This window comes from Pleuronectes platessa, chromosome 10 (genome assembly GCF_947347685.1).
Source record: "Pleuronectes platessa chromosome 10, fPlePla1.1, whole genome shotgun sequence".
In the NCBI taxonomy this organism is placed as follows: Eukaryota; Metazoa; Chordata; class Actinopteri; order Pleuronectiformes; family Pleuronectidae; genus Pleuronectes; species Pleuronectes platessa.
The window spans coordinates 1,565,338-1,585,031 of NC_070635.1; the positions used below are offsets into that span (position 1 = coordinate 1,565,338).

Sequence of the window (19,694 nt, forward strand, 5' to 3'; positions counted from 1 at the left end):
GAAGGACCTTCCAATTCCGCCGCCTCTGCACTAGTCGCCGCTCTAATGCAGTCAGACGGCAGCTGCCATTCAAACAAACAAACAACATGGATAATTCTGATGAACCTGAGGACCTTCTGGAAGGGAAGATCGTGTTCCAAAAAAACAAAGATCGAACATTCAGTAAAACCAAGGTGATATGCACACTCTGCGAGAAGTTATCGTTTCGACGTAGCAATACCCGCCTAACCACCGCAACGCGAAGCATGTGTTGGTCGGCGAGGGGCGTTCAAGTGGAATGCGACAAACCAGACTCACTCGCCGGACACATTGTGCAAAAGAAGCGGTCAGCTTTACTGTCAGAGAATTTGAACAAGTTAGTTTGCCTCACCAACTGGCTAAAGACCGAGTAGCTAAGAGGGCCTTTAGAGGCATTAGATTGTATCATGGTGTGGTTAATGGTTGTGTGACAAAAAATATAAAAAATGTCAACCATCCTATGGCTAAGAAGCTCAAATAATTTCTGTTTAATTTAAAAAAAAAAGTTTTATTCAACCACACAATGGCTAAGGAGCCCGAATATTGTTTAGGATGAAGATTATATTAATGTTCCATATGGAAAAGCAATGATAACTGCTGAAGAACTGCTGAGTTGCAGCACAAAAGAAAAGTTAAATGTCATAAATCTTGTTTTCACAAAAATATTCCGAAAAAATCGGTAATGTGATTAATCATGATTAATCCATAGAAACCTGTGATTAATTTGATTAAAAATTGTAATCATTTCACAGCCCTAATTTTTGACAGTAGTTGATAGCGAGCAGGAAGAGTTTTCAGGAAAAGTTTAAAATAACCTGGTTGCACATGTTTCATCTTCTGGCAGGACATTTGGGGATTTGATCAAACTTTGAAGCTTCATCTCACGAGCGTTTCACTTAAAAGCAGCTTTTTTCTTTTGAGGCATCAAACTCGTACAGAAACCCTCCAGGCCTCTGAAAACACGTCCGATGGAACCATCTCAGCCAGTTGCCTTTGATCTCACGGCTCGAGAGGAGTCAGGAGAGTTTGCACGAGCAGAAGCTTTGATTTCAACGACCAACTTTAATTTCAAAACCGGGATTTGACCATATTTATAAATCGTTACCGTGCAGAGGCGCCCGATGCGAGCTCGGTACGGCTCCTCGTCCACTCGGGCCGTCTTGTTGAACTCGCTGAAGAAGAAGTAGAGCTCCTCCTTGTCCTTGTGCGCAGACGGAATAATGGCGGCACCAGCAAACTGAGGATCTGTGTGATGAGATTCAAACAGATCCGGTGAGATACTGTCCTTGTTTTTCATTTCATCCTCTTGTATAATCTTCCTGTGCAGTTTCATTCTAAGAAGCACTGTTAATATTAAACTGAATATAAACAGGATATTGTGAGAAAACATCAAGATAAAAGAAAATGGCTGATCACATTTCTGATTTACATTTTACAGGCTGTAAATGAAACGATCTAAACCATGAGGGTGAATGCTCTGCTCCCTGTGATGGTGGTTTACTGTGAGTATCACCCACCAGCTCCATATTCATTAGTCTGAACCTGCAACGCTCTCTGCGTGACTCCCGTCCTCCTACTCACTCAGCAGCCAAATGTTCTCGGTCTTCAGCAGCTTCTGGGGGCCAAACGTTCGGCGGATCGAGCCGGCCTGACCTGCCACCGAAGACATCGCCGAATACAGACTCCCATCTGAGAGGAGAGGAGAGGAGGAGGAGGGTGAACAGTAGGCAGGAGAAGAGAAAGGCAGACAGTGAGCGTGATGGATGGGAACAAGAGTTCAGAGGAAGAGGAGCAGAGACTGGGACTGAAGACGGAGGAGAGGAGGACACGGGGAGAACATTAAACACACAGACGGACAGAGGGATTCTGCCTGTGGCCCAGAGGGGAGCGGTGCTGAATAAAGAAGCAGCTGAAGAAAAGGAGGGCAAGAGCAAAGAAGACATCAAGGCTGAAGAGCTGCCTGCATCGATGAGCAGCCACCCATCACCCTGCTGGAGCTGGTTCTCAGCAGCGGTGCAGAGAGGAGCTGTTTCAAACCACCATCTTAATTAGCACTGATTGTTATTAGAATGCTGCTCGAGTCGAAGGAGCGGGCGGCTCGTTGCCTCGGGAATCGATCCCACGTCTTGTAAAAGCATCCTGCAGCGCCAGCTAACCTCTCTGCTTTATTTCTGAGCGTCTCTACAAACAGTCCATCTGCGTTAGGGGCCTGAACAAACCCCCCCCCCCCCCTCGTCGTGCCCTGTGACCACTGAAAGGTTGGTTTGGTTTGGAACATCTTTGTTGAGCTGGTGAGGCCGTGCAGCTGCTCAACAGTCACTCAATCAGAAGTTCCATCCTTCCATCAGGAGCTCGATTAGGATTTTTATTCAACATAGATGGTGCATATGATCACCTTCATGTGGCAAAATATACCGATCGAGTCTTCTTGATATGATAAAAGTTATTCCACTTGGACAAAACCTATAGAAATCTTGAAGAAGCAGAAAACAAACAGTGCTTCTTATGGCTTCTCACACAGTCAGTGACGTGTGGATGTTGAAATGAGGCCGGACATTGAGTTGTCTGAGACGTAGAGTTCCCATGAGCCTCCACTCCTGCAGGGAGAAAACAGAACCTGCAGGGCACGTACATGATGCATGATCATATTTTAAAGAATCGCTTGTCTGATTCAAAACCACCGGGACTTTAAAACGACTCAGTGTAACTTCAGCTCCAGCTCCTTGAAGAGGGAAGCCGAACTGTAGCTCAGTTAAAGTTGTGTTGTGTGCCTTTTAAAAGACGTTGTGTGTTTGTTGTCTCGTATGAAAACATTTCACAACACTTCCATTGTGTCTTTTCCCTTTTGCATTGAACAGCCTGTGAACTCCTCCCTCACTTCTTTGTGTTTGTGCCGTCAGTTGCATCACAGACACTTTAGTAACGTTTCCCTGTGTGTTTTCCATGTGAGTTGGCAGATGGTGGACTTTTGTGCGTTTGGCACCGTGGTTGGTGTGAATCCCTGGTGATGTTGCACTCGACAAATCACATGTATGATCTGCAAAAGCACGGATATAAAGTCACTGTAACTGGATCTGTTTCTGATGGTTCCTCTGCTTCTGGGGTTTAATTAAGTGAGACTGTAAAATCCTTTCAAAATGAGACATTAATGTAACTCAGCAATGGTTTGAGGTCTTGTTGAAGGTAGAGCACATTCTGATTAATTAACATCTCCTGAAACATCTATCATGTGGAGGACTGGCTCTTCACTGGGCTGACGTACTTTAGATAACAGCGTCGACTCATTTGCAAGTTATGAATAGAGAGCGATCAGAACAGACGGCTCCGGGGACCTCGGGGCTCACGAGTGTCGCTCGGCTGCTCCTCACACAAATGAGCAAAGGTAAGATTCTGAGTTGTGAAGGTGGTTTTGTTTTCTGACATGAAAATCCTGGCTGGGGGGTGAGATGCTGCTTGTGTTGGTCTGTCATGATGGACATAGTGCAGCCATGTCACTGACTTAATGTCCTCTTTAATGTGAAACCACCAAACGCTTGATTTTCAACACGGAAGCTCTCGATGACCCAACGTCTCAAGTTGCTTGTTCTGGATTAAAAGACCTTTTCCTTGTATTTCTATTTCCTCTCAGATAAAGACAGCCATGCAGTTGGTGTATGTGTCACCTGCAGGCAGGCTGATGGACTTCTGGGACGGGTAGGGCGGTGAGATGTCCGAGGCCGAGGCCATCTGCCCGTTGCCCTGAACGTCCGTCAGCACGGTGTCGTTCACCTGCAGAAAGGAAGAGAGACGCTTTGAATCCAGTTCATCACAAGAGTCTTTATGCACAACACGTATTACAAGGTGTTAATTCTAATTTCAACTCATCACCAGGGGGCACAGCTTCATTACTGAGTGAAAAACAACTTCACAGACTTCATCTAACCGTGAGAGGGAAGTTAGCAAATAAATAAATAAATAAACACAAAGAGCAATTCATCTGCAGAGGGCTCAGGCTTGAGGTGAAGCAGCAGCACAGCATCACAGAGGAATGTTTAGGGTCCAACACGAGGCAGCGTTTTTTCAAGGAGCCGATCTTAAGAACCTCTCACCAGCATCCAGCACCTCGGGCTCCCGGCGTTCGTTCCACACGCGATGAACGTGTCGTTCACTTTCTGAATGACTGTGATGAAGTTATCACACTCCAGCTGCGAGAGACAAGAGAGCACCAGTGAGACAAAGGCAGAAAGGGACAAAGGCAGAAAATGAAGTGGAAACAGGACGGGGAGGGTTGCAGGGGGAAAAATCCACACGGATCGGGAGAGGGATTAAAAAGATGCAGAGAGACAGAGAGGCAAATAAGGAGGGGGGGGGGGTGGAGGGTGTGTGGAGGAGCGATTAGAGAGGACTAGACTGCACAAAGGGAAAGACGAGACAAAGCCAAGACCCGGGGATGGAGAAAACCAAGGTGGAATAGAGGGATAGAGAAACAGAGTGAGATGAAAAGCAGGATGGTTCAGAGAGGAGAGAGGTTCTGAGAGGATGCAGTGAGAGGTGCTGGCAGACGAGGTTTAGCACTGTAACACTTAATATACATCCGTTACTCATTGAGCCCAGACTGCTTTCCCCAGGACATCACTGAGCGGAGCATGAAAATGAATACTAAGTGCAACCTTAAGGGTAAATCCTCGGTGCAGCTACCTTTAACACAACCGCACAAAGGGCTCCAAGGAGAAACAATCAAATCACGGAGCTCGATGGAAAACGAACAAATCACTGAATCCAAAAAGCTGCACCAGCGCTTGTGTGAGTGTGTAGGTGGACATGTAGGAGGGGAGGTGGGCAGGAGAGTCCTAGTTATTCAATTCTGTTTATGCAAGTTTGAATCTTCTTTCTTTGTATATTTGAGACTTTCAGTTTTGGACATTTTGTTTTCGCAAAAGCTGTCCAGGCTGCGTCCGGAGCTCGATGAGAAGACTTCGGGTTAAATTGAAGTTTCAGATGGATGTGTTCTCTCCAGAAGCTCTCGGGGCTTCTGAGGTACAGTGCAGAATAAATTACAGACACAGAATCAATAAGAATTACATCTATAGCTGAGTCTCAATCGGTCAGAGGCTGCATTGGAAGATTAGACTGTGCCACAGGCTTTCTTCAGATGTGTCCTTCCATTTCCCAGCAGGATCCACTGGGCGGATCCCACTTGTCCCCACGTGTCCCACCTGAGCAGCTCACGGTGCAGGAGTGGGTCAGGCTTTGTGCAGTTCACCAGAAAATAGGCAAAGTCCTACGACTGGTCCTCTAGTGAGTTTCAGCTTCAAGCCTCAGTTCTCTTCCAGTGGGAATACTGAGGTTGGGCTTGTAGAACATCACAGTTTCACAGACAGGACGTTGTTCCACATTCATATCCCTGCACTTCTCTATTATAATAACTGTACTCACCATGTTTTAGTCAGCTAACACCAACCACACCATAACCCTGACCACCATGTTATCAAAAGCAAGATTTTTAAATGTGATCGTATCGAGGTCATATTACTTTGCAGAATCCTCCGGTTTCAACATTCTTACTGAGCCGTTAAACAACAGCTGATATATAAATATATATATATTTTTTTTAATCTCTCGAGACATTATGCAACTGTTCACATTGGCTGTGTGCTGCCCTGCTCCTGAGGAATGTAAATGCAAAGAGGCTCAACTGTCTTCTTCCCTGATCTCATCCTTAAAGCCTGATGGACATTAAGGACGAGCACTAGTGGTTCTAAAGTCAGATTTACCTTTTTTTGCATTTGCCGTTTGTGTCTCTTCTTGTTGGTTCAGCTCTAAACACCTCTGTGTGCTCTGGACGAGCTCGAGCTGAGGAGAACAGACAGTTACCCAACACTGAGCCTTGGGGATAGTTGGAAATACCATCAGCATGTCGGCTCAGGTGTTCTCTGCTTCCTCCGGTTCACCTCCTGTCTCCAGCTCACACTCTGTGTCTGTCTGTCCCTGAAGGACGCTGCCTCACGTCCTTCAGTCTCCTTCCAAGAAGCATTTTGCTTTACTGGGGGAGATTTACTGCCTGGTTCTCATTTTGCACCATCTGCCGCTGCCAGACTCTCTGGAACCTTCAGCGACGTTTGTGTAGAGAAGAATCTATCGTCTCTGCTGTTTCACAACCACAGTTACACACATGCACAGGACGCTGGTGGGTTCCAGCTGAGACACGGTCGACCACGCTGAGGCGCTGGTCCAACTCAGAGAACAGGATTCCCCCCGACATGAGCAGTCATCTCTCTTTTTCTTTTTAAAGCTCTCATGTCCCGCCTCTCTTAAAACAAGTCTACACATGAGACAATTCTAGAAAAGGAGAATTTAAGATTCAAGGAAATAATGAATTCATGCATCACTGTTCAAAAGACGAGGGTCATGCAGAGGCAGGCTAACAAGCAATAAAGAGACATCGACCAAATTACGCTACTGAATAAAAAATGAGTCATAGAGTGACATTGAAAACACTTCAGGAAATGGGCCCTTAAAACGTTACACCCTGATGAAGAACCCAGTCCAGAAGATGAATCCTGGTTATTCACTGCTGGGTGAAATCCTGCATGTCTGATGTCTGCAGTGAACACGACGCCTGTGAAACCTGTGAGGGCGTTAATGGCGACTTTGGCAAACGAGTAGCTGGAGGGGCATCGAACCAACACGATGGAGAATTTAAGAGGGTTCTCACAAAGCTGTTGTTGCTGTTGACTCTTGGAATCAGAAAGTCTCGGGGGCCCCGGTTGATTGCCTGCTCTGCCCACCGTGGCCCAATGGCCCCCTGGCACATGATGCTGCAGAGCCGAACCAGGAAGAAGCCAAGAGAGCGACTTCCTTTCAGTTTTATATCTCGTGTAGCATGAATTAGCTCAGAGCGCTAACTTGGCTTTGTATTAAACAGCTAAACCTGATTTCATGAACACAAATCTTAGCTACAAGTGAATATACTTAGATTCCATAAAGTTTAATATCACAGAGATTCTGGTTTAGTTTGTTCCAGGCTGCAGAAAATAGTTATTTATCTTTCTTTTCTTTTGCCAAATGCAAAATTTGACCCTGAGTATAAATGGAGAATTAGTTTCAGTCATGCAGTTAATTCCATGTTATTATACAACTGCATCAAACTTGATGAGGAAATTAGTCATTGGTGTAAAATGATTAATAATGGTTTTGGGGGATTCAAAGTTCAGCCTTTTAAATTCCAAGACATCAGATTATCCTGCAGAGGCCCAACACTTCCTTTCATATGAATTTCTTTATTTTCCTTAAATTAGTATTAAGCTGCTTTTCTTCTGACGGTTTAAACACTCACTGATTAAATCCTCTCGGTGGAACCTCGTGGGATTATTCATTGAAATTATCCACAGCTCACTCGTCTGGATAATGCACGATGTTTGTTTTGAGATAAGTCCGTCTCCTGTGTGATTTGATCTCATCTGCATCAATTAGCATTTTGTATGTGTTAATTTGTTACCTCCGCTAAGATGGTTGTGTTTCCAGCCCCGATTCAGGCTAAGTTTAGTGGAAGCATGGGACACGTGTCGAGAAAGAACCAGGTGTGTTACTGGTTCTCCTCCTCCCTCCCACCACCTCCACTGGGTCATGGGGCAATCCAGAATCGGGCTGAAACTCCTAATCGATCTTCAGGAGCGCCCCCTGCAGTCTCCTCAGCTCATGTGTCGGCTCTGGTTCTTCTTATAGAGTGAGTGATCAGTTCAGGTTTTTATGATGAGTCACTACCTCCATGTCCATTCCCTGGATAGTCAGAGAAGGTCCAGGAGCCGGGATCAGGAGGGAAAACTGGACCGTCTTAAATCTTGATGAAAATCAGACATATAGAGAACTGACATCTATGAGTCTCTGACAATTTGCAGCTTCATTCGATTTACTGCAGATGATGTTGATGAAGATGAGGGACACGATGATGATGATGATGAGGAGGAGGAGGAGGAGGAGGAGGAGGTTAATGCCGTGCACCGCTGATGGAGGTGCTGACAGTGAAGATGAGCTTCTACCTCGAGTGGCGCAGCCTTTGCCTTGCAGGTGTCGATCGCAGTCTGATCGGAAGCCGCTGGGATCTGTGGGAGGAACAACGGTTTAGTTTGAGCCAAGTTCTCTCACACAGTTCGGTTTCAGCAGGAAACCAGTGACCCTGCTGAACCACAGAGAACCATCCGTCCTCTGAGCCAACACCAGCCAGTGATTCCTGTATTCACTCAGTTTGTTATTTAACATTCTCCCTGATATTCATTTCTACAATCCTCTAAACATCAGCCTTGTTCAGTACAGTTAAAATGTGAATCCAGCAGTGTAACACACACACACAAACACCAAAGTGCTCTGAACCCAACATGACTCAAGCCTGATGAGCAGTGGGAACCATCACAGGTATCTCATGCAGCCCAGCGTCTGAACAACAAAGCAGAATAACATGTGACAAGGTCAAGGTTTGTGTTTTCCTCACAGCAGAGGTTTTCCACTGCAGTCGGCCCTGAGCTGCGTCTCCCACACGTGCACCTTGTGATTGAAAGTATAAATCCACTGTTATCACATCGTCATAAACAATCCATCATATTCTGACTCAGATTAAGGTTTGAAAGCATAAAGATGGATTTACGAAGCGGCCTCTTCTAATAAAGGATGTTCTGCTACTTTCAGATCCTCGACTCTCGGATTGCAAACAAGACTCGACTATTTGAAACGTCTTTTTTATATATCAGAAAACATCCACTAATCAAAGGTGCTGCTGGAGTCCTAACATTAATAACTCAGCTTTCCATTGAGACACATTTCAGCCGAAACTTAAGAGCGAAGTCACTGCTCGAATAATAAAGATCTCCCTCTGCAATTGTTGAATGTTAACGGTTGAAATAACAAACCTGACAAGACGTCACAAACAAACCATTAAACAGTGAAACACTCTCAGCGCCAAACACATCACCCGTCACTGGTTTTCCACCAAGAAAACCAAAGCTGCTATCATTTGGAATCATGAGGCGTGAAGCTGTAATTTGAATGAAACATCAGGTTCACTGAGTCTTTAATCCGTCAGGTGAGTCGGAGCTGACAGGGTGGACCACACGCGGTGGAAGCCTGAGCCTGTGTTGACTTCATTAGCTCAGTGGAGGTTTCCTCTCCTCACAGAGTAAAGAGCTGCAGCTTCATTAATGTATTCATGACCCGGCCTCCTCTCTGGATCTCAGCCGCACCGAGGGTCAGCAGCGGGTCGGTCGACTCATCCCTCCACGTCCTCTGATTCAGAGGAGGGGGGGGGGGGGGGGGCACCCAGCAGCAGAGAGAGGCTCTATTTGAAAGTTTAGTTTAACTTTCTTTAGTAGAGAGTTCTCTCTGATTTAAGCACAAAGCACATTACATCTCATTTTACATTAAACCCTCACAGGTGGACCGTTTACCTTATTCTTAAAATTAGTGAATTAAAACCATCTCTCCATCCAGTTCCTTCCATCTCAGGGAGTTCTACACATTCCCCACCTCCGCCTGATGGATACAGTCCTACATTCAGAGTCTACCTCCCGATTGGGATGTTCCAGATGTGGGAGGAACCCAATCAGGTGCAAGAACCACCTCAACTGGATCCTTCCAGTGTGGAGAAGCAGCGTTTGCATATGAACCATTTGAAAAAGAAATATACAAATCTCTCATCCACAAAAGAAATTACTGAACAAACACAAGATCTCAGAGGAAAGTGGTTGATATTTACCACAAAGAAACAAATTTCATCGACCACTTTATCAAGTATTTTGGAGATTTAGTTGAGGGACGATATTCTCTGCCAATATTATGGAGTAAATGACCACACAGGTGCTTTGATTCACTCCACCCGGCTGCAAGGCTGCTGCTTTGAATCACACATGAACCAAAGCAACTGACAAAGGTGTAAGTTATCCACCTTTACAACTGCTACAGGACAGTGTGTGTGTGTTTGTGTGTTGTTGACCCTCTGACGGGTCTCTAATTCTGCTTCGAGTCTTCAACCTTCTGCTCGCTGCCGCCCATTCTACCAAGCAGCATAATTCTTCAGCCTTTCCAAACATTGATTAGCTGCCAAAGAGGATTCTGAAGTCGACTTGAGAACTTGGCAGCGTTCACTTTGTGGTTGGTGGCTTCTCTCGACACGGCAGCAGCAGCAGAGTGGATTCCCAGTTTCAAAAAGGAACCGTCTGAGATTCAGTCCCTTTTTATAAACCTCCCACTGGAGCTCAGAGTCTTGGTGGTCTGTTGGAAGCAGTGTTCGTGGTCTGGTAAGAGCAGAGCCTACCTGCAGGTCGCGGACGCCTCGGTCACTGAACGTCAGCTCGTAGATCATCGCCCGGCCGCCCACGTACAGCGTGTCACTTCCCTCCGGGTGGTACATGCTGATGTAGTTCTCAGGTTTGTTGAAGTGGAACCTGGAAGGCTCTGTGGGTGAGAAGTAAAGATGTTAGAGGAACAATCAAAAGCTTGAGTTCAAAGGTTATTCATTTTAAAAACCAGGAGGGTGCTCGTACTCATAGAGTGGAGACACATTAACCCCCCCCCCCCACCGCTCTGACGCTACTGACCTTTGTTGTTTCAGATCAAACCTACACAACAACTGTGCCTCGACCTGGGATCTGGCTCGAGCGGTCGAGGGAAAGTGCGTCTGGTGGAAACGTGAATATCTCTGAATGTCACTGGGATCATGTGACGGTGAATCCCATCACAGACGCCTCCAGACGACTGACTCAGACTCACACGTTCCTACACTGCAACTGTGCTCGGACTCACAAATAGAATCAAATGTCACAACGTGAACTTGAAGACACAATCTTTAAAAAAATGAATGTTGTGTATTTATAAGCTTTAGGCTTTTTAATGGGGCCATTGGTTTGTCCTCCAGAGACATTTACTGGAATTAACTTCCATTTGAGACAAGTATTTTTGAGTATTACTCATAATAATAAACGTTATTGATATGACACTTTTTTTAATATCTTTAACTTTGCTCTGCTTCTGTTCTCACACAGATCATGGCTTTAGGGAACACCTAAAGATTTTGTATAGTTATGTGGATATAAAATCTTACAACTTCTTTTACTCTGACTGTGTAACATAAATACTGACGCTTGCAATAATTATGAAGTGTTACCTTTATAATGAAACCAGGATTACTGTACAGAGATATCAACCATATTGAAAAGGCCAGATTTATATGATTGGCACTATCACCAATCTCTGCACCTTAGAACCGCACGTGCCCATTACTCTCTTACTGTATATATTGTTTTTCTATATTGTTGTTTTTATATTGTTGTTTGTACAGTTCACCAACGACACCAATGCAATTTCCTGTATGTGCAAATATACATGGCAATAAAAATAATTCTGATTCTGATTCTGATTTTGATTTATAAAAATTCAAAAGGGCAGATGATTAAAAAGAACCTCGGCCACATAAGAATTATCTCCAGATGAAAGATGTTTTCACTGATGTTTCAGTAGAAATGAACTAATGATGACTAAACTCCTCGTCCCTGATATAAAAAGGAAACCAGTCTGACAGCCGGACTGGGATGGAGCGATGCACTGGTACAGGTTGCTACCCAACCAACTAAGTTTCTATGGAAACTGGGTTCGCTGTTATTGGCTTGAATCTGATTGATGAGGATTTTTATTTCTCATGTATCAGAGGCAGCAGAAGGAGAAGCTGTGTGGCGGATGTCTGAGGTACGGCTTCACGCACAGTGTCTTCACTTTGCCTGGTGAAGATGATGAAGAGGAGTCGTCTGTAGCTGCAGAGCCCACGGAGACACTGATATGAATATTTGCTTTGGCAGATCTTCAGAGCCGGAGGAAGCTGCTGTTGATTCAGTGACAGAGAAAAGGTTCATCTCCTGATAGACGCTCGAAGGAAGTCAGGAACACAAGCTGAGCAGAAAATCCACACGAGGTGGGAGGACTTGAGTATTGTGACAAATCAAAAAACATAATTACATGTGGTATTAAAATACATTCTGGGGTCATTGGATTACAATCTGATAAAATACAGATGTAAACGCAGCCAGGACACAATCGGCTCCTGAGCGTCTTCGGAGGTTTTAGATCAAATGTTGCTGCTCTTCAGCTTCTTCACCACACTGGTCCATCTCCATCTTCCCTTCACTCATGAACCAGAGAAACGTCTCCACCTGGGGCAGGAAGTCCGACCCTGAGTGAGCAATCCACTGATCTCCAGCAGAGAGACCTCGGACTCAGAGGTTTCCTCCCGACTGCTTCAAACTGCAAACCGTCCCAGGGTGGACTGGAGGTCATGGCCTCATGAAGCAGCAAGAACCACATGATCTCAAGTGAAACACGCTCCTCACTACGGCTGCGTCTTGAAAACCTGTCTATGAAGATCACCCACAGAACTGGTGACCTGACGGAGTCCCACACCCACTGGAAACTGGAATCCTCGGCTCAAAGGTTTTCTATATTTCCTTTGTAAATCTTTCCAGGTTCTATTGATTTGAGGATGACACGTTCATAATTTAACATGGACGCTAACACAGAATGTGTTTTGATGAGTCACAGAAAATGTGACACACAAGTTTCATTGACTGGAAGAATCAATGAATGCGCCCAAAGGTAAACTTCATCCCACTAGGTCCGAACTGGACGTCATGTCCCAGAGACTCAGACTGGTCAGACCATTTGAAAATCTCCAGTGGAGCAGAAGGTAAAGACTTGTGGAGAGATGTCTTTTCTCTCTGTGTCCGGACCTTTGTTTTAACACTAAGACACTTAATCATTGTTTCTGGGCGAAAGCCTTGAATTTTCAAAAGGTCAGCTTTTCACTAACCAAGAGAAATGGCCTTGTTTTCCAGCTTGTTTTCACAAAAGAAGAAATAAGACTTCATTAAAGTCGCAGAGGTCCTTTACCCTCAGAGGAGCGTGTAATCCTCCAACACTTCCACCGACCGAGTGTGAAAACACTAAGTCCTAAATGCACAAAATATGCTCATTAGAGAAAAGTAAAGCACAGATGTTATTTTAACAGATTTCAGTTGTAAAACAAACAGTTTCTTTTTCTTTTGGCAGCAGCAAGTGATTCGTCAGCTTCTGTTTTAGTTACAAGAGATCGTTCACTGTAGAGTTGTTGTTCTAGAACGACCCTGAGGTTCTCCGCTCCCGACATGAAACTCCCTCAGACCCAGGGAACAGTTTTGTATTGATGTGTTCAGGCCTCAGACCGGCTGCTGCTGCACAGAGAGGATCACTGGGTCTGATCGATTCATCCCAACGATCACAGAAGTGTTTCTGATCGATCATCTGACCAAAGGATCCTGTAGCGTGACGGGTTCAAACTCATAATCTGAATGTCACTGGCCGAACTGGAGCCTCGATGAATCTGAATTGTCAATATCAAAAACACTTTGTTAAATACGATAAATTAGAATAGTGATTGGGCGAGTGAGCAGAAACCCACAGGAGCCAATGAGAGCGAGCTGAACAGGAAGCGTCACCAACTGGGTGACGTGCTCGGCTGAAAGCCTCTGGTCTCCTGCACCAGGGGGAGGAGCTTGTGGAGTTGTGATAACAGTGTGAGTCCTGTTGTTCGTGCCACCAGCTGACGTCCACCTCAACCTTGGTTTATTTTCTGAAGTCACGTACGATCAGAGGAGGTTTTGTGAGTTGTTCAAACGCCAAGATTACAAAGATGAAGGACTGGTTAGCTCGGTCGATACGTCTGTGGTCTAAGGTTTGAGCAGCGGAGAGAGAAAACACACATGATGGCTGAACTTCTGATGTTTTGGGCGCAGCTGCAGATTTGAAACTAGCCTGAAGGTTTGTCTGTTGTGTCCCTGGCTTTTCTTCTCATTATCTCGTTAGCTGCAGCTGTTTCCATGTCCCTCACATGTCTGTCTTCTAGTCTCTGATGGGTTTCCTCTGATAGTCTCACTTTGCCTTTCTCTGCCTTTAAAAGTAATGGACACTAAACACACACTTTCATTTCCTCTCACAACATTCATCACCAAATCCTACAAATACCAAGCTTAACAGTGTCCCTTAAAAAAAGTAAAAAAATACATTTTTCTCCTCTTCTGTACTCGTGTTTACTTAATGCAACTAGTAAGAGCTCATATCTATGTTACTTCCGCTAGCATCCCCACTTCCTGTAGAGGACTTCCAGGCTAAACACACGGTGTAAATGACCTTGTTTCCAGTTGATTGTGAACGTCAGGGCCTAAAGACACTGGGACGACACCACAGGAGCAGAATGAGGCATGTTGTGTTTTATCTGTTGTTTTATTACGTCTGAAGCTTTGTTGGTGAACTATCCCTTTAACCAAGTGAGGAGCCGGGCGCTGTCTGTGGTGCTGAAACAGACTCAGCTCCTCAAGGCTTCAGTGTGTGTGTGTGTGTGTGTGTGTGTGTGTGTCTGTGTGTTTGTGTGTGTGTTGTCCAAGTATTACTCATGTTATTTGGACTTAAAATCTGGTACCCATTAGGTGAGGACAGGTTTTAAGATTAGGTTAAGATAGAATTTATGTTAAATTAAGGGTAAGGGATAAGATTAGGCGATTGGTAATGTGTGTTTGTGTGTGTTTGTGTGTGTGTGTGTGTTTGTGTTTTTCCTAACAGGCATGTACAGCCATAACCGTGGAATTGTGTATCAGCCCCTTTGATTGATATGACACGCACGTACGGGCCGTCATCTTGTTCTGTGTTCATCCGGGGGGAGGGGGAGGGGGAGGGATACAGAAACGGAGAGGTTGACACTCACACACACACACACACACACACACACACACGCACATTATTGATTGCTGAATACATTAGAGACTGTGTGAGGTGTAAAAACGCGTGAGTGGAATAGATAACTAGGAGCCTTGGAATTTTCCATTCATGGCTCCCCCCCCCCTCCTTTCATCTCATCCTCTCCCCTCTGCCTGAATATTCGTGTATGCGTGTATTCGTGTATTTGTGTATTTGTGTATTTGTGTGTTTATGGCGGCTGCTGCCCTGAAGCGACCCCCCATCTCCCCCCGGAGCGGGACTCCTGCTGCAGTGCACAGCAGCTGCCGCGTCCCGCATTGCAGCTCCGCACAGGACGCGGGCGCCCCGCTGGAGGTGTCCGCCTCCACAGAGTCATATATCAGGGTGAAGTGTGGAGGCCACCGCCTCGCTCCGTGCTGGGGGGTGGGGGGGGGGGGGACCTGACGCCATGTTCCTCCCGCAGCCAGAGGACGAGCTGCGTCCTAAAAGAGCGGCTGTTACTGCGCTGTTTCGTTGCGCACGCACGGAGGTGCGGGACATGGAGGGACCAATTAGAGCCTGAGTGTCCTGATAGAGACGCGTGTTGAAGCCTCGCAGCGCACGCGCCTGAAGTCAAGTTGTCTCAGAGACACAGAGAAGACACGAGTTGCACAAATCACATCAGGATGATCCCGATGGACGAGCCGCCTGGAGACTGCTCAGGTCAAACCCTGAGGATCAGACATGATGCAGCAGGACGAGGCTCCTCCAGATGCTCATCCTGGTGGATGCTGTGAACATGTGTGTGTGTGTGGGGGGGGGGGGGGGCTGAGTGGTCGGTGCGCGTAATTTACTACTCGGTGAGTGGGGGGGAGGGCGGGCGGTGTTTTAAAGAAATTAATCCAGAAGTGAGGTTTTTATCTGAGCGTGTTTATGCATCAGAAGAATCAAAAAAACAAATGGCTGCATCGCGTCATGACTGAAATGTCACTCTGCTCATCCATCAGTTCATCCATCAGCTCATCCATCCATCCTCCAACACACACTCTTCACTACGGAGGAACCAAACATCTGGCTGCCTGCCTCGTGATGGAACCAGGACCTGATACCAGAGGGAGAACCAGCAGCTTCTTACCGTGCACGACAAATTTCAGCCGAGGAGACTTCCCGGCGGTGACCGCGGCGACGAGCGCGAGCAGGATGAGCGACTTCATCTTCCTCCAAATATATCACACACACAAAAAACAGATATCCTCCTTCCTGTTCCCGTGCAGCCGCCTGTTCGCTCCCTCCCGTTCCACCGACTGACCGACCGACCAACCGACCAACCGACTGACTGACTGCTGCTGCTGCTGCGTCCCGGTACCGTCCTGTCCGTGTGCTCCGCCGGCTGCTCAGTGTGGAGGAGTCGGGGGGTATCAGGCTCCACCTCGGAAAACAAGAGGCAAAGGGGAGGGGGGGGGGGGATGTGGAGCGTCAGCAGGGGCGCACATATGAGGAGTGGGATTTCAAAATAATAATCAAAAATCCCCAGATCTGGATTACAGTCCCAGACGTGAGGGGATGACGCGTCAGACCTGTTGATATCAGACACGTTTGGGTTTTTCCACATGAATCTGTGTGCTCCTTTAAAACCATCATCTGATCCTCAACTGGTTTTCACAGTTCAAACTGGTGCATCCTCTGCCTGTTGTGTTAAATCTGCTCTACACACACCAGCTACATCAGCTACACGTCAATGTGCATTTACCACAACATCTAGTCCTGTTCCCTCAAACATGCGAGAAGCTGCCGGAGCCTGAAGGAACATCTATGGTTTCCTGTGTGCTCCCACACGGACCATCATACCAGCAGCCAGTGATGCTGTGGTCCCAGCAGCTGCCTCCACAGTCATAAAGTCTAATGTCTAATCAATACGTGTCAATAAAGCCCGAGAGCAACAGGAATGAATCAGCACTTCTCCTCCGCTGCGTTCGCTTCTGTTTCAAGTTAATTGACTCAAATTTGAAAAATGGAGTCATTCTAACCAGTTAAAGCCTCTTGGTTGAAGCAGCAACACAGATGCTCTGAGTGTGTGTGTGTGTCTGTGTGTGTGTGTGGGGGGGGGGGGGGGGGGCTGGGTTTCCAGTCATTTGAGAGCAGAGCAGCTCGTTGCAGAGACAAATCATCATGACCCCAGATTCAAAGAGAGGAGAGACAGTCCTGTGTTTCCTCCAATCAGAAACCACCACACACTGAAGGTGGGTCGATATCAAACACATCCACTAGGGGAGCAAATCCCCCCCCCCCCCCCCCCCCCCTTTTTTTACAAAACCTCTCTAACACCTGAATCCTTGAGTTCAAACCTCAGGGGGATTCAAGTTATTGATTCAACTCTACTTTGTCAAGTTGTTCCCACTTAAAATAGCAAGTGAAATGAAGTTCACTGCATATTTCAGTACAATTAAAACAAGTTAGTCTGATCTATATATTTAATCAGTTTGAAGCTAAATTATTACAGCAACAGTTTTCAAACTAAAACGATCTCTGTACACACGTACACTCCGTATCAGCTCTTGCCTCCTGGCTACCCGGTTAAGCCTCCTCCTCCTCCTCCTCCTCCTCTTCCTCCTCCTCCTCTTCCTCCTCCTCCTCCTCCTCCTTTTCCTCCTCTTCCTCTTCCTCTTCCTCCTCCTCCTCCTCCTCCTCCTCCTCCTCCTCCTCCTCACTCTACTTCAAGCTTTTTGTTTGCATGTATGTTGAACCAGGAATCTTCTCTGTCTTCAGATCCATGTTGTAATAAACTCACGTATTCAACAGAGAACCACTGAGGCTCATTAATAAATCATTTTTTCACCAGTGTGAACACAGATTAATAAATTAACTCATCTTTCATCAGAATCTGAGGACGAGAGGTGACGGGAACTTTCTGTCAGGACCCGGCTTGATAAACTCTCCTCTCATAAATCTCTCTTAAAGACTCGTGTGCTTCCTCCTCACTCTGATGTTTCCAACTATTTTACTATGTTTTATTTAATTTTTACCTTCTTCTTACCTCTAACACATTAGTGTTCTATTGATGTGTGATATTCAAATAGCTTGATTCCCATGGTTTGTCTTTAAGTTTTCATTTTCAACTAGACTTCATGTTGCCTGGTTTAGTTTGACAGAGACAGGTTGAAACCCTTATGATCAGTCACAGACATATTATATGTGGTTAGTTTAAATGTGGAGGGTCAATTAGTTTGATCATTTATTAGTCACAGCTTTGAGTTAATTGGCGTCTTCCTCTCTCTCTCGTCTCTGTTTTCCTAACATCAGTGTTCATGGGGATAAGATCTTTGTGATTCGAGTGTGTCACAGACAACATGAGGTCATTCCACTGTGACGTCATGTTGTTGATGTTTCTCTGGGAGGTGCAGCACTCGGGTGGAGCCGCTCCACCACTGGATGGCAGCAGCAGGAGGAGTTTCAGTGTGTGTGAGGATTTCAGCTCCTTCCTGGTGACATCAGGGATCCTCCATCACCTTCAGCAGCTCCTGCACTGATGAGCTGCCTCTGGCAAACACTTTCATGAGGGAAGTCAGTTAGTATTTTTTTTAAAGCGAAGATCTGACATGAAAACAAATCTGTGAAGCAGCAGATTCATGAATATTCCAAACAGCCTGATAAGGAAACAGGATGAATCCATTAATAATGTCTGAACGTAAAAATGTCAAAACCTCTAATTACAGGAAGAACAAAGCAGGGAGCAAAACAGATGGAAAATAAAAAGATTATGATCTAAATTTAAAACTTGAATCTCAGTAGAGATCATATTCACCAAGGCCCTGAAATTAAAGTCCCCTCAAATCCAATCAAGCTGATTGACACCTGTCGTCTAAATAGATCTGATGTCTCAACATCAAGACTCATGAAAGATTTCATGGTAGAAAAACACACAAAGTTAAAGGAAGTGATATAAATAAAATAACTCCAATACTGTCAGGATCCAATCAAAAATTGTTTTATATGGTTTCTTGTTTTGATCCAGACTTCTCCCAAGATTCTTAGAAATCTGTTGAATAGTTTGCAAGTTTTAACTTTGCAAACTTGTTTTTTTTCCTCTTTTTTATGAATTTGAAAACTCTTGAGTAGTGCCGACAGCTAGGACAGTGTGGAAAGTGAGGACAGAGTGGTCAGTGAGGACAGTGTGGACAGTGAGGACAGTGAGGACAGAGTGGACAGTGAGGACAGAGTGGACAGTGTGGACAGTGTGGACAGTGTGGAAAGTGAGGACAGAGTGGACAGTGAGGACAGAGTGGACAGTGTGGACAGTGTGGACAGTGAGGACAGTGAGGACAGAGTGGAAAGTGAGGACAGAGTGGTCAGTGAGGACAGTGTGGACAGTGTGGAAAGTGAGGACAGAGTGGACAGTGAGGACAGTGTGGACAGTGAGGACAGTGAGGACAGAGTGGAAAGTGAGGACAGAGTGGTCAGTGAGGACAGTGTGGACAGTGTGGAAAGTGAGGACAGAGTGGACAGTGAGGACAGAGTGGACAGTGTGGACAGTGTGGACAGTGTGGAAAGTGAGGACAGAGTGGACAGTGAGGACAGAGTGGACAGTGTGGACAGTGTGGACAGTGAGGACAGTGAGGACAGAGTGGAAAGTGAGGACAGAGTGGTCAGTGAGGACAGTGTGGACAGTGTGGAAAGTGAGGACAGAGTGGACAGTGAGGACAGTGTGGACAGTGAGGACAGTGAGGACAGAGTGGAAAGTGAGGACAGAGTGGTCAGTGAGGACAGAGTGGACAGTGTGGACAGTGAGGACAGAGTGGACAGTGTGGACAGTGAGGACAGTGAGGACAGTAAGGACAGTGTGGACAGTGAGGACAGAGTGGACAGTGAGGACAGTGAGGACAGTGTGGACAGTGAGGACAGAGTGGACAGTGTGGACAGTAAGGACAGTGTGGACAGTGAGGACAGAGTGGACAGTG

The 19,694-nt window shown here is 46.0% G+C and overlaps 1 protein-coding gene across 1 annotated transcript in view; it reads right to left on the reverse strand.

Moving 5' to 3' along the window:
- si:ch211-113g11.6 (uncharacterized protein LOC559008 homolog) overlaps positions 1-15,953 on the reverse strand; it is a 28,638-nt gene extending 12,685 nt beyond the window's left edge. Inside the window, exons 1-7 of the mRNA XM_053432656.1 lie at positions 15,875-15,953; positions 10,301-10,440; positions 8,037-8,099; positions 4,107-4,202; positions 3,681-3,786; positions 1,600-1,707; positions 1,124-1,263 (exon numbers count right to left, since the gene is read on the reverse strand). Coding sequence (XP_053288631.1) covers positions 1,124-1,263; positions 1,600-1,707; positions 3,681-3,786; positions 4,107-4,202; positions 8,037-8,099; positions 10,301-10,440; positions 15,875-15,953 — 732 coding nt within the window. The remainder of the gene's footprint in view (positions 1-1,123; positions 1,264-1,599; positions 1,708-3,680; positions 3,787-4,106; positions 4,203-8,036; positions 8,100-10,300; positions 10,441-15,874) is intronic.
- Between the last annotated feature and the right edge of the window lie 3,741 nt (positions 15,954-19,694).